This window comes from Cladophialophora carrionii, assembly GCF_000365165.1.
Source record: "Cladophialophora carrionii CBS 160.54 unplaced genomic scaffold supercont1.5, whole genome shotgun sequence".
In the NCBI taxonomy this organism is placed as follows: Eukaryota; Fungi; Ascomycota; class Eurotiomycetes; order Chaetothyriales; family Herpotrichiellaceae; genus Cladophialophora; species Cladophialophora carrionii.
This window is the reverse complement of record NW_008481830.1, coordinates 128885-145542: the sequence shown is the minus strand read 5'-3', so window position 1 is coordinate 145542 and position 16658 is coordinate 128885. Positions and strand designations below refer to the sequence as shown.

At 53.5% G+C, this 16658-nt stretch overlaps 5 protein-coding genes across 5 annotated transcripts; 2 read left to right on the top strand and 3 right to left on the bottom strand.

Annotated features, from left to right (window-relative positions):
* Nucleotides 1-239: 239 nt before the first annotated feature.
* On the top strand, nt 240-2331 carry G647_05867 (translation initiation factor RLI1; the record flags this gene model as incomplete). The annotated part of the gene is made up of 6 exons (XM_008730193.1): nt 240-259; nt 309-333; nt 408-419; nt 470-872; nt 925-1086; nt 1139-2331. 6 exons carry the CDS (start codon nt 240-242, stop codon nt 2329-2331), a joined length of 1815 nt encoding a protein of 604 aa, XP_008728415.1.
* Nucleotides 2332-4938: 2607 nt separating this feature from the next.
* G647_05866 (uncharacterized protein) lies at nt 4939-6135 on the bottom strand (the record flags this gene model as incomplete). The annotated part of the gene is made up of 1 exon (XM_008730192.1): nt 4939-6135. The coding sequence occupies one exon, from the start codon at nt 6133-6135 to the stop codon at nt 4939-4941; it is 1197 nt and encodes a 398-aa protein (XP_008728414.1).
* A 1952-nt stretch (nt 6136-8087) lies between these two features.
* Nucleotides 8088-9967, bottom strand: G647_05865 (uncharacterized protein; the record flags this gene model as incomplete). Its single annotated transcript, XM_008730191.1, has 2 exons — nt 8088-9560; nt 9647-9967. The coding sequence occupies 2 exons, from the start codon at nt 9965-9967 to the stop codon at nt 8088-8090; spliced, it is 1794 nt and encodes a 597-aa protein (XP_008728413.1).
* A 327-nt stretch (nt 9968-10294) lies between these two features.
* Nucleotides 10295-11991, bottom strand: G647_05864 (uncharacterized protein; the record flags this gene model as incomplete). The annotated part of the gene is made up of 2 exons (XM_008730190.1): nt 10295-11445; nt 11505-11991. The coding sequence occupies 2 exons, from the start codon at nt 11989-11991 to the stop codon at nt 10295-10297; spliced, it is 1638 nt and encodes a 545-aa protein (XP_008728412.1).
* Nucleotides 11992-12940: 949 nt separating this feature from the next.
* G647_05863 (pre-mRNA-splicing factor clf1) lies at nt 12941-14974 on the top strand (the record flags this gene model as incomplete). The annotated part of the gene is made up of 1 exon (XM_008730189.1): nt 12941-14974. One exon carries the CDS (start codon nt 12941-12943, stop codon nt 14972-14974), a length of 2034 nt encoding a protein of 677 aa, XP_008728411.1.
* Between the last annotated feature and the right edge of the window lie 1684 nt (nt 14975-16658).

Sequence of the window (16658 nt, the reverse complement as noted above, 5' to 3'; positions counted from 1 at the left end):
TAGTGTTACTGCGCAAGTGACTAGCATTTTGTGCCCGCACTCATTCACACGCCTCTCTCTGCCCATTGATTCACCGCACTCTCAATATTCACAATAGCACCCAGCCAGCTATTAGGCTGTCACTATTGTGCCGGTGACTCACTTGGACGCTCACAAAAATCCCGTCTTCATTTCCTTCTTTCCCTTGTGCTGTCCATTCATCAACACCTCCCCGCTGATTCACCCGTCCGTCGAACACGATGTCGGACAAACTGACAAGGTACGTCCACTCCTCAGTCGTGTTCTTGTGTATGCTAATCGGATAATAGAATTGCTATTGTCAATAGCGACAAGGTGAGATCTTCTGCCACTTTGTCGTACTTCGCTCTATTTTGCATGGCTAACAAATTCCCATTTCTGCCCCGCAGTGCAAACCCAAGGTGAGCCACTTCCATGTCAAACAAGCGCTCCACCACTGACCTGCTCTTAGAAATGCCGTCAAGAATGCAAAAAGTCGTGCCCGGTCGTCCGAACTGGCAAACTCTGCATTGAGGTCACTCCAGAATCCAAAATCGCCTACATCTCGGAGCGGCTTTGTATCGGATGCGGTATCTGCCCAAAGAAATGCCCTTTCGGTGCCATTCACATCATCAACCTGCCGACGAACCTCGAGACCCAAGTCACCCACCGGTATTCGGCAAACAGTTTCAAGTTGCACAGGTTGCCTATGCCCCGACCTGGCCAGGTGTTGGGACTGGTTGGCACAAACGGCATCGGCAAGAGCACGGCTTTGAAGATTCTCAGCGGCAAGTTGAAGCCAAACTTGGGCCGGTATGACAATCCTCCGGACTGGGAGGAGATTTTGAGATACTTCCGGGGCTCGGAATTGCAGAGTACGGACTGCCTTGCAGGTGCTGGCTTCCAGATTGCTGACTGGGCCAACAGACTACTTCACCAAAGTTCTCGAAGATGACCTCAAGGCCATTGTCAAGCCACAATACGTGGACCAGCTGCCACGCGCCATCAAAGGACCGGTCAAGACCGTCAAACCACTTATCGAGGCAAAGTCTGAGCTTGGTAACATGAAGCATATCATGGACGTTCTCGGTAAACGCAAGCCCACGCTCAAATGGCACTGCCCCGCTGACTAGCCTACCAGAACTCAATGCTGTCCAGGACCGAGAGATCAGCCTTCTCTCTGGTGGAGAATTGCAGCGGTTTGCTATTGCCCTCGTTTGCGTCCAAAAGGCGGATGTCTACATGTTTGACGAACCCTCGTCATACCTCGACGTCAAACAACGTCTCAGTGCGGCCAGGACCATTCGTGAACTCCTCCGCCCGAACGACTATGTCATTGTTGTCGAGCACGATTTGTCAGTGCTTGACTATCTTTCTGACTTCATCTGTGTTCTTTACGGCAGACCTGCCGTCTACGGTGTTGTTACCCTTCCCGCCTCTGTCCGAGAAGGTATCAACATCTTCCTGGATGGCAACATCCCTACCGAGAACTTGCGCTTCCGCGAAGAAAGCTTGACTTTCCGCATAGCGGAGGCCGGCGAAGACTACATGGTTGACAAGGCACGTGGTTTCGAGTATCCAGCCATGGAGAAAACCCTCGGCGGCTTCCACCTGAAGATCCAGAAGGGGACGTTCACCGACTCGGAGATCATCGTCATGATGGGTGAAAATGGAACTGGCAAAACCACATTCTGTAAGATGCTCGCTGGTGTCGAGAAGCCCGACGGGACCCAAAAGGTCCCGCCCATGAACATCTCCATGAAACCGCAGAAGATCACCCCCAAGTTCCAAGGCACGGTCCGACAGCTCTTCTTCAAGCGCATCAAGGCCTCCTTCCTAAACCCGCAATTCCAGACGGACGTTTACAAGCCCCTCAAGATCGACGACTTCATCGATCAAGAAGTCCAGAATCTTTCTGGTGGTGAACTGCAACGTGTCGCCATCGTCCTGGCCCTTGGTCTCCCTGCAGACATCTACTTGATCGACGAGCCGTCCGCGTATCTGGATTCGGAACAGCGTATCATCGCCGCCCGCGTCATCAAGCGCTTCATCATGCACAGCAAGAAAACCGCCTTCATCGTCGAACACGATTTCATCATGGCAACCTACCTCGCAGACAGAGTCATCGTCTTCGATGGCACTCCTTCTGTCAATGCACGGGCGAATTCCCCTGAATCGCTTTTGACCGGTTGCAACAAGTTTCTCAAGAATCTGGACGTTACCTTCCGACGGGATCCCAACTCCTACCGTCCCCGTATCAACAAGTACCAATCTCAACTCGATCAAGAACAGAAACTTGCCGGGAACTACTTCTTCTTGGAAGATGAGAGTTAAAATCCCCGTGTATCCGCGCCGGGCATCTTCAAGAATGAACGCGATGATGATGGATATCATCGCCGTGAACGAAAGAAACGACACCAGCAGCAGGGTCGTCACAAGCGTCAAGAGAATACGAATCACGAGGCCTTTGAGAATCATGACGCGTCACGACTGAACAGCACGGGTAAAGGTGCTAAGAAGCGCCGAGGCGGAGTTGTCGTCGAGGACGATGATGAAGCCGAGGGGCAGGACAGTGACGACGAGGATGACTATCATTGCTCAGGGTGATGGACTGGACTATGGTGCGATCCGTTCGTCCTCGGGTTTAGAGGATTTTGGCCAAAAGAGCCAGAGACTTTTGCGAATGACGCAGATTAGGTCTGTGCTCGAGATCCATACCATACATCGCCTACGGACCGACCATCAATGACATCTGCCAAACACTCTTATGGACCTATGGACATTAGGATCCTTCAGGGAGAGCAAGGTCAGATACATTGCTTTGTGTCGACAAGAATCAACTGGGGAAGTGGAAGAGGCGTATAGGTTACGTTCTCAGCAAGGATCTCTGAGACCATGAAGAGAATGGAAGTGCGACGGAGAAGTCAGCGGCAGCGACGCCAGAGGGTCTTCACCTTCAGGTGGCATGGCCTAGACGCTCATTTCACCAACAACAAAGCGACGAATGAAGATGGATGCATGGCGATGCGATGGACAGGCGTGAGTTGAAATAACTTGCTTGACCCGTAGTCACTCTTTCTTCTACTAAATGAATAATGATTCCTTCATCCATTGAAAGTCCATCGATACCGAAATGCCACCGGATATATATATACTGGCCCTTCTCCACAGGCCACGAGCCCATACTTTGGTGCTACACCATGCATGGTATTCATACACCACACCGCACTACACACACATAGCCAGAGATTTGCATTTATCATTCCGCTTGCTTTGCGCGTCCCCCCGTAATTACACACTGTGGTTCGACCGGGGTGATCTCAATCAACTACTGTACGAGTGCCGGAAATACCGGAGCGAGTACGCCCAGGCGTTGACAGGCGGCGACGGTGCAGGGGGGATCCGGATCGGGGGAACGTGAGCTGAACCTACCTAGGTATGTACCTAGGCTCCGCTCCAGCCTAATCCTATCTGTATCTATATCGGTATCCGTATCTGTTTCCATGTCTATTTCTGGACGTAGCTCGTCGTGTGACTTGACTTGCGCGGTATATCTGGACTGTGGAGGCTGATTGGATTGGCAGGGGACAGACAAAATAAGAGCAAGGAATCGGGATGCTGAGGCGTAGAGTACTGTGTAGGTAGGGAGGAGAATCGAGAGCAGTGGAAATTATACGTTTACGTCCAGTTGGGCTAGATGGGGTTGTGAACAACGAGCTGAGTTTCGATTTCCTCTCATCGCCAGACGGAGGGTGGACAACCATTCAATCTCTTCTCGATCGACATCCTCACACCGTTCCCAGCTCCCTGTCCTCTTTCCACACAATAGCCGGGTTGACCATAGTGAATCGCACCCCTTGTGGCTTCGTCCACCCTCATTCGCCTACTCAGATCTACCAATCGATATAGCCAATTCATCCAAGGTCAATCGCTCAAAAGCGCATCGAACAAACCATATGTGCATAAGAGACATCACAAGATGAACCGTCCTCTTCCACAGTCAACCTGTCCTTGGTGCCATCTCAGGCCACCTCCTTGTTCGTCCGAGGCGTTTCTTCTTGCTGATATTCTCCTTGCTCTGGTTTTGTTCTTGCCCAGTGACCACCTCGATTGATCTAGATTGTGGCCACTCGATAGTAACATAGAGCGCTACTCTCTTCTTCCTGCCCTTCGTCTTCCTCCGCCCACAAAGGAAATTCGTTTGGTGATTTGATATAGCTGGTATTGAAGCCGTGGCTTTGCTTCATGCTTGTCGTCTGTTTACTATCATACGAGCACCAGTAAGGTATGATATGAGAGATGGTTTGTTCTTCCGGGTCACCCACACTCATCACTCCGTGCAATAAATCAATATGACAGAGTTGCAGATCGATATTTCCAGTACGATCAATGAAGAAGACCGGTGAATCAAGAATCTGCGTGATAAGTCGCGTGCTTCTCGACGTCCCTCCAATTATTGGATCTGTCGAGTCCGCTGCCGATCGGTTTGTGGCTGCTTTGGCCAGCCGCGCAGCAAAAATTACAAGCGCATTACAAAAGAAATATCGTGAAAATATATGGTGCTTGGCGTGGAATGTATGCTGGCAGGGATGCCGCATCGTTTTCCAGTCGTCGAGACAACAGGCCAGGCTGCCGGCCATGTAGAAGAGAACTTGTGTGGTAACTTTGATAGTTGACGAGCATCCTGAAGGGGGAAGGGTCATCCACCCAAACCGAGCCCGCTTAGCTCTGCGGCTCAAGGTCGTGAAATTCGTTCTCAGTGGAGATAAAGTGTCGTGATAGAATATTCCCAAAACGCCGGACATGCATGACTTCATCGAGAAGCCCAAGGAGTGTTGGATTGAGTGCCGTGCATCCTCGAGGGGGGCATGGATTGCCGGCCCAATTCCAAGATCAACCACCCAATAAGGTAAGGTCGCACCTTGATAAATCGTGATAATATTACATGGATCCCAGACTCAGAAGAGCTTCGATGGCAGCTCGTTCCTGGGAGTCATTAACGCCAGCGCCGGTGGGAAATGCGAAAGGAGTAGTAGAGTTGTTGAGAGGTAGTTGTTTCACCGGAGCGCTCCGGGCCACGTCTGCCGGAGTCTTGGATCGGTATCGTGGCCGGTAAGAGTAAGTCGCGATGGGCTGATAGAGCCGTCCGGGACCAGACACAGATCTGCCTGATTTAGGGAGAGACCTGGCACGAAGCGCCGCAGCCCCAATACTCGCCCAGTCTTCCTCGTCAGTAACGTCACCATCACCGAGGTCCTCATCAAGAGGCTCGGGAGCAACCGAAGAGACATAGCCATCCTCATCACCGTCCAGGGACATCTTATCGGCCTCGTGCTCCAGCATGTCCTGGTCCTCATAGTCCATTTCAGAATGAGAGAAGACCGCGGAATTGCCGGTATAACTGGTCCCCAGATTCTCGGAACCCGTGCGCCAGGATCGTTGAGTAGGCACATGGAGCCCGGGCTGGGAGTAGGAAGACGGTAGACTGCCAGGTGGCGTGATGTTGGAGCCCCGACGTTCGCGCGCCGGTTGACCTTTTAATCGAGCGTCCCATCGTCCCCAGCCGACCTTTTCGAAGACGACATCGCCATCACGCCCGGCGCCCTCGCCACCTTTGCCTTCAAGCGCAGCCACTACCAAGCGCCTTGCTTTGGCAGAAGTGATGCGGGAGAAGCCGGGCACCGAGGTCGTCAGATAGCCCATAATGTGCCTGATTGCCAATGGACCATGAGACAACAGGATGTCCGGCAGGTGGTGTTTGGCCAGCATGCCGGGGGTGATTGCTCCAGCCGAGTCCAAGTCCCCCAGACCGTCGAGAGCCTCCGCGCTCAGCGCAGTGGTCTGCGACTTGTCGGGAGCATCTTGCAAGTCGATGTCGGAGTCCACCGCCGCACTCTTGGGGGACACAGGCCCATGGTTGCTGCTGTCTCGACGTCGGTGACCACGAGGGGGCAGATTCGGAGAGATGGAGTTCGGAGGCGTTGGCAACATGCCAGGCCGCTTCTTGGAGGACGTTTTGGCCGGTACATCAGTGAAGTTGTCCCTGACCTTGACGGCGTCGCGAGGCTTTGGAATGTCGACGGATGCGGACTTGCCGTGGAGGGCCATACCGAGAGCCGAAACAGTGGGAGGAGCCATTGTTCTTGCTGTGCTGCGATGGATTATCGTGTGAAGGCGATCTGGGAAGGGAATGAGTCAGCTGCGACAATGAGGTGCGTGACGCGTCATGGCAGGAGTGAGACGGTAGTATGCCAGATGTGACTCACCACACGAGAGGTCTCGACAGACTCAAGTCACGATAGCAGTGGACCGGTTTCGGTGGGTGGTTGATGCGCTGTTGGGCAAGGTTGCGCAGTGGTCGAGTACAGGCCAAAGGCGGCTGTTGAGTCGGCGCGGCGGTTGCGTTTCGGGGTGCGAGAGCGTGGCGATTAAAGAGACGACCGGAGCGGTGGCCTCGTTGCGATATCTTCCCTTGGGATGAGGAAGATGAAGAAGAAAAGAAGAAGAACAAGCAGCAGCAGCAGCAGCAGCAGGAAGAGAACGGGTGTTCTGATAACGAAAGCGGGGTGTGGTGCAGGTGCCGATTTGGTTGGTTGACAGGTTGGTATGTTGGTGTGTTGTTGTATGCAGACTTGCAGATGGGCGAGGAGGAGATGCAGCGATGGAGCGTCCTGGGTACAAGTTGCGGGTGGGCAAGATGGTTCGGGGGGTGTGGCTGCCGCCCCGAACGTGCTGGATTCAGGCGTCAGGAATCAAGGCCTGCCACGCCTGCCCAGTGACTGACCAGAAAAGGAGCAGGAGCAGGAGCAAGTCACAGAAGCCCAAGGAAAAGTGGTTCAGCCACAACTCCCGCAAATGGAATGGGCCCACTGCATCATGGTTCATGCATGCTTGCAAGGAAGCCGGCTTCGGTGCTTTTCGGGTGACTCTGGTCATTCTGCTCATTCTCTGGGGTCACGGGTGCGAAGGCCTGCACTCCACTCGCTGACGCTTGCCTTTCTTCGCACACTCCAGCGCGCCAATGACATGGCCTCGACAGCGACACATGGCCCTGCCCTTGGCACCTGTTTGGGGAGTGGTGACAGCCTCATGATATTCATTCCGCTGCTCCTCCTCGAGGCCGTACCAATACTAAATCTCTCTTACAAGCATGGAAAGAAGAGACCCTCTCTCGTACTCCATACACTGCACGGCCTACAGCAGTCAGGCAGAGTTTGGGCGACGAAGCCGCCCTCACCTCTTCTGCCGGCCCAATGGAAGTCCTTATCTATGCTCCTCGTGCCCAGTTGCGACGGCGATGACGATTCTCTTGTTGCGGTCGTTCGTACGCGCTCTGACGTCCTGCAGGAGAATTGCTTGGGCGGAAGATGTAGGCTCTAAAACGTGCTGGCGGATTGTCTCATGATTCCGGTTTTATTTGCTCGATTCCCTCGTATCCTTCTTTGTATTTGGCACACAGATAGCGCAGATCTTCAATTACCCAGATTCCTGTCAGTCGAGGTGTCGATAATATAGACCATGGTCACATTACAATTCCCGGAAGCGCGACTCGTGATCAACATGGGAGCACATTCTCCATTGATTGGCGTCCTTATTTCCCAGCTCCCGTCTGCGAGTTCCCGCACATGGATTGTTGAGATTTGGACGGACTTCATCTTGTAACTTGGGTTTCTGGGTGGATGCAATTTCTTTTGCGACTTCTCTCCTGCGTTGCGCTGACCTTAAGCCATTCTGAATCGATTCTCGTCCTTGCATTGAATCCCCCCTGGCCGCTGAGAGAATTAACAGCCTCAGTAACCACCACTGGGGATATCCACGCGCGCTGCTCCAGACCCGGGATCCTCACTTGCTTCACGAAAGTGAAAGCGCTTCGTCAGTACTCGTGGTATCACCCTTCGTTGATGCCGCGATGGCCTTTGCTGAATCGTAATCTTGGTGATCTTGAAGGCATCTTGCCTCCGGCCAAGTGGACTCTAACAGGGAACGGTGGTGCCCAGGCAGCACGCACCGAGCTTCTACTAAGGAGTCTTCGCATCTCTGCATCCTCGAAGCAGTGGGGACAGGATGCCACCACCCATGCCCTGCTGGAATCATTTGACTGACGCAGGAGGACCCATGTTTGTTCTCTTCGCAGGGGGCAACCCCGGTACCTTGAACCCGCCCTCCGGCTTTGCGGCATTCACTTGTGTGAACGTGCCAGTCGAGAAGTACCCGGCACCCTCGGCTTCGCGCTTCCTCTTGAGTTCAGCCTGCAACTTGGGATCAACCAGCTCGAGTCCCTGAACTGGAGTGAAGGCGATCGAACTTGCCGTGCCAGCCCCTACACCGCTCGTTCGAAGGCCTTGGGCTCTCAACGCGGTGGCATTTCCTGCAGCGCCAAAGCCTCGCAACGATGTGGCCGTGCCGCTGTTCAGACTCGTCGCCGTACCACCAACACCCCACCCGGGATTTTTCTTACTCAATTTGGCCATCGTCCGGCGGTCAATTTGCGTGGCGCGTATGCGCCCATCGTTTTGTGCACCGATCATGCCAAGTCCTACTGTCTCTTCGCCAGTGCCGTAACCCACTTCCCTTTCCTCCTTGCCGAAAGCCATGCGGTTCTGTTGCTTTCTCAATTCAGTCATGGCTGTCGCTTCCTTGGCCTTGCGCGCCCTCCTTCCACCACGCTTTCTGCTCGGCTTATCGTCTGGTGCAGGGAGAGCTTTGACGCCTCTGTTTGGTGGTGGTTCGGTCAACTTGTCCAACCGCCGTAAGCACTCGTTCAGAAGTTGTTCTCCCGTCGATCCGTCGGGAGCTTGATGTACACTGTCCACTCGTGCCGCAAGAACAAGCTTGCCTGACACAATGCGCATTGCCTGAACTCGAAGGTCGTTCGGAATTTCTTGTATAAGTGGTGAGTGGTAGAGAAAGCCTTGTTGTCGGATGCCAACGTTTGTGGCTAGACCGCTCTGTTTCTGCTTTCTTGTGCCCATAGCCGGAATGTTGCGGTCCGGTGTCTTTGCCAGCCCTTTGAGACCACCGGCGAAGTTGAGTAATTGAGCTGCCGTCAACGATCCGATCAGCGCGGTCAGGTTCGGCGCAAACACATTCATGCGCGACTGGACGTATTCGGTCAATACTCTCTTGGCTTTGTCGAGCTTCATCGTCATCTCGCATGCGCGCAATGTCGTTTCCAGTTCCTGCTCACTCAGGTCCTGACCTCTTGTCGTTGTACCTTCCACAGTAACAACCATCAATGTAGGACCGTCTAGAATAGATCGGAGAGGGGCCCCGACGATGTTTTCGGACGACTCGGCTATACGTTTTATATTATCCAGCGGACCATTTTTGATAATGGCGACCGTTTTCGCATAGTCAAGCGGGTTGGTGACAAGGGTTTCCAACTCAGGGAAGCGGGTTGAGTAATGGTCGCGTATGAATTTGTGGACAAGAATGATTTCGCTGTCGATCTGCGTGGAGAGGGAGTTCGACTGGGTGAGAAGCGCATATTCGGGATTGTCCTCGACCGACCCAACTGTTGTTGTACGTTGTTCGGGTGGAATGCTCTGGTAATGTGCTATTTTCTGTGGGATGACCGAACCGTCAGGGCTATATTCGCATTGTGTAAACGAACATGACATAGGTAGCAGATGAGGAGGAGGAGGCTTACCTCTAATACTGGCTCCAGCGTCTTCATCAAGCCGGCAACACTTCTCACATCACGGACACCTCCAAGTCGCATCTTCTCAACCTTGGCTTTTGTCTCCTCTTCATCCTCGGCGGTTCCGAAGGCGCCTGTTTCTGCAGCAGCGAGCTCCTCATCGGCATCTTCCACCTCTTCTTCGTCACCATCGCGCCCTAGATCTGGGCTAGGATGACGCGCGTGCTCGTGGTCCGCTTCTTCCCCATCCTGAAAACTGTTGTCTTGGTGGTCTTTCTCGTCGCCGTCGTCATCAAAGTCGTTAAGGAGTTCGTCAGCAAGTGTCGCCATCTCAGTTTGCAGGTTCTTCCAAATAGGTAGCGAGAGTCAAATTGGTTTGCAGCAGTGCCAGGGTGCAGTGGATAATGTTAAGACCATCATGTGTAGGCAAAGGAACTGCGGAGTGCGAGGCTGCGGTCAAATTTCTCCGCAGCTGCGAGGCTGCCACCACATTCCACCATTTCACGTTACTTGTACAGATAAAACATGAGTTTGTGATGGAGCATATCCCTCAGATTTGATTCTTGGCTTCGAATGGTAAATTACTTCCTACCTACCTAGGTATTTGTGCCCTCCTAAGACGTTACAGGCCGTAAAGTCTGGACAGACGACCACCCTCTACCGGGAGTATAGTTTGTTCTTTCTTCCTTTGAAAACCAATTCCTCCTCGGCACTGCTCTCTTCATCAACTTCGGCACCAGGTGGTTGAACCTGTTTAGCCTTGGAAAGGTTCTGATTCTTATTTCCGTGGGTTAGATCTCCTTCTGTTAGGCTCTCATCCCTTCCTTCGCTTCCAGCATCCAAAGAGCTCTCTGCTGGGAGTCCGTCCGTTCTTGCATCCGCCGCCTCTCCTTCACTTGCTGCCGCGGATTCATCTCCTTGACCACCTGACAAATTCCGTTGGGGGCCCAGAAGGGATGCGAGAAGTTTATCTGTATCGAACGGTACGCTGGACATTCCTGTAGTTGAGTCCGGTAGTCTCGCTCTTCTAGGCCGTCTTGACAGGATTTGGTCCTGTAAGTCTAAACGGATGCGTACGAGCATTTTCTGGAGCAGTCCGAAGGTGTGATGCTGTTGGGGCCGTACCCTGGACCGGCCAGTGCCAAGCTGGATTGATGGAAGCGGAATCGGGGGAGCCCAGTTGATCCAGAGATTGCCATGGCATGCTCGAGGTATGAAGCCGCCGGGATGGCATTGCATATAGAGGTTACAGCAGTAGCATGAGGGCTTGCTACAGCCTATATATTTTTCGTCAGCGACAAAGTCAAGGTTCTCAAAATGAAAGTGCTCCAAGACCAGTAATTCAGCGTGTGGACGAGGTCTGATATTTTTGTAGTCCTCTCGGAACTTGCCCCAAATCCCTGCTATCGCATCGACTTCGGCCAGAGCTGCACTCAACTCCTGGGCCAGAGAAGGTTGGTCGCTAGGCACCATGCGCCGGACAATCTCAGCCATATCAGTCGAATTGTCAAAGTAGGGCAGGGCGGCAGATCCACGCGGTGCAACGACCATGACTTGGGCACCCTCGATGTACTGTGGGAATATTTTCGTACCAGAAACAAGGATTCGAATTGCTTTATGCCACAAACCAAGCCGCCCGATGAAGTGACGGATATCAGACCAGATGCCGCGCTGCGAGTGGACGGTGTGCCTTTGAGAGAGAACTTCCATAAATCTGTGCTTTCGAAGGCTGTGGGCATGGGCACACAGTTGATGAGGATCTGACTCCAGCATTTCGAGATGCTCAAATTCCGCCACAATGAGCGTATCTGCGTGGTTGTCAAACGACCATCGCACTATCCCCTAGGACGTCGTTTCTGGCACCCACCTTCGGGCGTGCGCGATCCCTGCATGCTCTCCTTCGCCTTTTTGAGTGCTTGCATTAGCCATCCGATATAGGTTTTGACTCGGGCACGGCTGAAGTCGATGCACCCAAACAGAATCTCGCGTTCACGTTCGTCGTACCATATGGCGACGGAATGCATGTCGTTGAGGCGACCTAAGATCCAACGTACATGGTCACGCGCCTTGTTTCGAGACTTCGAGTTCGATGCAAGCCAAAAGATTGGATGATCGACGCGCTTTTGAACTGCGATTGCCGTGACAGTGTCTCCGCCCTTTTCGAAATCACATAGAAATGCAAGCTGATCCAAAAAGTTGCGCCACCACTTCGATTGTTTGTCCAACCCAAGATCTGAGGTGAGGTCGGGGCGATGCGCCCCCCGAGTTGGGTCCAGCGCGCTGAGGAGGACTAGAGGCTCGTAGAAGCGACGGAGGAGTTTCTCATTGGCGGTAAGTGGAATGTGTCCGGGCATTGCTTCAGTACGTCGATACCGCAGCTACATCAGATTGTCCGGGTTTCGTGCTTGACAACTAGCACTTGCTGTAAGAAATCTCAGTACGACTACCCCGAGCGTTGGATTTTTGAAGTCGTTATCACTCTCGAGCCTCACATGAGGCAGGGCGAGTCAGTGTGTTGGCACAACATGATTAGTTAGATCCATGAGCACCGGCATCACGTCCGATTCACATCGATTTGGTTGGCCCAGGTCGACGGAATTGAAGAGATCCCTGCTACGCCTCCACTCCGCTCGCTTGTCATCACACCTGGACGGGTACAAGAGCGCATGTTCGCGCTATGGTCCTGTAAGGCGATTCTTAGCATCATGTTTACATACAGAGTAGTGGCGGCATTGGATTTTGCTGTCCACGTACAGTATGCCAACAAACACGGGAGTTTCCGACGACCTTCACCATATCTGAGAATTCTCCCAGCAGCTGAATCCTGTGCCTGGGATGGCTCCAAAATGGAAACAGAGTGGTGTCCCTGTGCTGGTTGCAGATTCTGGTTGTCTTCCGTAACGTAGAAAAAGAACAGCCTTTTGATCATGACAAAGGCGGTATCACATACGAGTATGCTGAGGAGAATCAGGTGTTAGGTACTCGCAGGGTGAGGACGAAAGCGATCATAGGGCGGCATGATCCATTTTCCGAAACAGGTTACCGTGTTTTAGAGTCATGCGATTTCCTCCATCTTGGAAGCTTGGCAGAGTCTCTCCGCAGGCTTCTTGTGGTCCGTACTGGTAGGGAAACAAAAAGTTCACCGGTCATCAACTGAAGCTTGACATTTTGTCCTCGGTCTCTACTCAGATCAGGGCTCGATACTCTTCTCTTGCTGCTGAGGCGGTCTCAGCGCGCAAGCCTTCGGGCCACCTCGAACGCGCTCGCTAAACCTTTTCCCTCGACTCCATCGCAATCCTAACCATGGATTCTTCAAGAGGCCCTCCGAGGGTCAAAAACAAGGCCCCAGCGCCTCAGCAAATCTCTGCAGAGCAACTGTTGCGCGAAGCCGTCGACCGACAGGAGCCAGGTCTACAAGCACCGACACAACGCTTTGCTGATCTCGAAGAGCTCCATGAATTTCAAGGCCGCAAGCGCAAGGAATTTGAGGACTATGTCCGGCGCAACAGGATTAATATGAATAACTGGATGCGGTATGCGCAATGGGAGTTGGAGCAAAAGGAGTTTCGCCGTGCCCGATCCATCTTCGAGCGAGCGCTGGATGTCGACAGTACGAGTGTCGTGTTATGGATTCGCTATATCGAGGCCGAGATGAAGAACAGAAACATTAACCATGCGCGGAACCTCCTCGATAGAGCGGTCACAATCCTCCCCCGAATTGACAAGTTGTGGTACAAGTATGTCTACATGGAGGAGACTCTCGGCAACATTCCTGGCACACGACAAGTTTTCGAGCGATGGATGAGCTGGGAGCCTGACGAGGCTGCTTGGCTGGCATATATCAAGCTTGAGAAGAGATACGGCGAGTATGACCGGGCGAGAGCCATCTACGAACGCTTTACGATGGTCCATCCAGAACCGCGCAACTGGATTCGGTGGGCAAAATTCGAAGAAGAGAACGGCACGAGCCAGCTGGTCCGAGATGTCTTTGGCGTTGCAATTGAGACACTGGGAGACGATTTCATGGATGAGAAACTGTTTATCGCATACGCACGCTACGAGGCCAAGTTGAAGGAATACGAACGAGCGCGGGCCATTTACAAGTACGCCCTCGACCGACTACCTCGATCGCGCTCGATCGAACTGCACAAGTCGTATACTCAGTTTGAGAAGCAATACGGTAATCGAGAGGGAGTGGAGGATGTCATCCTGGCGAAGCGACGCGTCCAGTACGAGGAACAGCTAAAGAGCAGCTCCCGGAACTACGACGCGTGGATCGATTTTGCCCGGTTAGAAGAGGCCGGGGGCGATGTTGAGCGGGTTCGTGATGTCTATGAAAGAGCCATCGCTCAGGTGCCGCCCTCGCAAGAGAAACGGCATTGGCGTCGATACATCTACCTCTGGATCTTCTACGCCCTTTGGGAGGAAGTGACCAACAATGATGTGCAGCGAGCGAGACAGGTGTACCAGGAGTGCCTGAAATTGATACCGCACAAGAAGTGGACATTCGCCAAGATCTGGATCATGAAGGCCCAGTTCGAGATCCGCCAAATGCAGCTTACGGCAGCAAGAAAGACGCTGGGTCAGGCCATCGGCATGTGCCCCAAAGACAAGTTGTTCCGGGCCTACGTGGACCTCGAGAAACAACTATTTGAGTTCGCCCGGTGTCGGACACTCTTGGAGAAGCAGATCGAATGGAACCCCTCAAATAGTCAAGCATGGATTCAGTTTGCCGAGCTCGAGCGCGGTCTTGATGACCTGGAACGCGCACGCGCTATTTACGAGTTGGGCATTGAACAGCCTACCCTTGACATGCCCGAGCTGGTGTGGAAGGCATATATCGACTTTGAGGAGTATGAGGAAGAATACAGTCGCGCTCGAGCCCTGTACGAGCGACTGTTGAAGAAGACAGACCATGTTAAAGTGTGGATCAACTATGCACGATTTGAAATCAATGTGCCGGATCCAGACCTGCCCGAGACGGACGAAAACGAAGAGCGGCCTGTTAGTGAGGAGGCGAAGCGGCGAGCACGGGAAGTCTTCGAGCGCGCTCATGATCTGTTCAAGTCGAAGGAGATGAAGGAAGAACGCGTGGACTTGTTGAACGCGTGGCGGTCTTTCGAGCAGACGCACGGCTCCGCTGAAGATATCGAGAAGATTGAGAAACAGATGCCTCGCAGGGTCAAGAAGAGAAGAAAGATCGAGGAGGATCGCTTTGAGGAGTACATTGACTATGTGTTCCCCGCCGACGATGAGAGCGCGGCCAAGATGTCAAAACTGTTACAAATGGCACATGCATGGAAGTCGAAACAGCAAGCGAATGGGGCTCCGGAGTGAGGGAGGTCCGGAGGAAGATTTTGGCTCCATACGGGGTAATGGGTCACTGACCGTATGTCATCGTGCAGCAAGTGCTGAATGCTCGGGACTTTGACCCTCTCCACCAGGTCCGACTGGCTGTCTGCTCTCCAAAATCAATTTCCCCGAGATAACCAAGCCCTCATTTCCAGATGCAGTACCTCGTACTCCGTAGATGGACACACGAGATGACGCGGCAATATTGATCTTCTAATGAACTCCAGCGTTCGGGTCTTGGTCGCCGTGTTGGAAGCACGAGAACGTCTCGCCATGGACGAATTCTCGCACAGCAAGCTGGGGGTCGTCTCCCTGCAACCTCTATTCCCTTCGCTTGCCCTGTAGCGGCTTGGATGCGTCTGGTGCGTCGAGCAGCCGGTGACGTAATCTAGCCTCCATCACACTACTATTGGTGCGTCCCGCGTCAGGCTATTCCCCTTCCTGCTCCCACTCCCATTCCTGTTCCTGGAGCCCCTGGAGCCTCCCGAACTCTGGCAGTGGTACCTGCAGACACCCCACCAGCCTAGTCCAAGCCAGCCAATTCTGTTCCGGCTAGCAAACGCCTTTTGAAACACAACGCCCAGTGATGCCTCCTCTTTCCGTCACGTAGGCGGCTTGCTCGACAGCCCTCTATCCAACGAATCGAGCTTTTGGCACTTTCCCGCTCTAGTTCGTGTCACAGTCGAGTCGGGTGATGCGGGTGAGAGCGCGAGTGTCTGGCCGCGTGGGTGAAGGCGACGAGGGTCAACAATTGGACTACAAGCCATGCAGTGACCACGATGTGAAAGCACAAGCTATTCCCCTTTCCTCCGCGCATTTCCAGAGCTAGCCTATCCCGGCTCTTCTGCCCAGTGGCTCGTACCGATTACTGAGAGACTGGCGTGACTGGGTAAGTGGGAAGTGGCCCGGTCTGCTTGTTCTGCCCTTCGAGAGCCTTCTTTTGCGCTTCGCTGCTTTCCGACTTTCCATGGCTAACGGCCGCGGTCACATTTCACAGACCACCCACCACCCACCACCCACCGTCCTGACCCGCCCACTTTCGACACCGCTCTGTCCATCGTCACTTCTTCTCTTTTGCGGCCTTCAGCGTGTCATCGCCACCGACGGTGTCAACACCATAAGATCAGCCTGGGATCAACATTGGGATCCTCTTCGCTTAAGGTTGAGAGCAGATCGGCATTACGCTTTGCATCCCAAACACTTTCCTGCGGTTCCACTGACCCACCCCGTCGGATCACCGCTGTCGTTCCCACCACCAAAACACTGCTGAAGTGCGCCTACACAGCACCGACGCGACTCTGCAGTTCCTCTCCAACGCGACGACACCATACCGCCGCTCTGCGTTGCCGCTCTCGCAATCCTATCTCCAGCAGCCTGCCGCCTAGGAAGTACCACGACAGTGCACATCGTGACTGTTCTAACGCCGAGCTTAGCCTCGAAAGCCCCAACATCCTGCCTGAAGCTGTTTCAATATCTGCCGGATCCTGCGACGATTTGTGCTATCGTTTACCCTAGACTGAGCTGATTCTCGAAGTGCTGCGGTGCCCCAACGAGTCAAGTCGATTTTCGCTTCCCCGGACCTTCTGGAGGCCCCAAAGCGCTTTCCCAAGCCCGGCCGAAGGATGCAATTGAGAATCTGACAAGGACGTTCGCCTGGCATTGGTGCTGA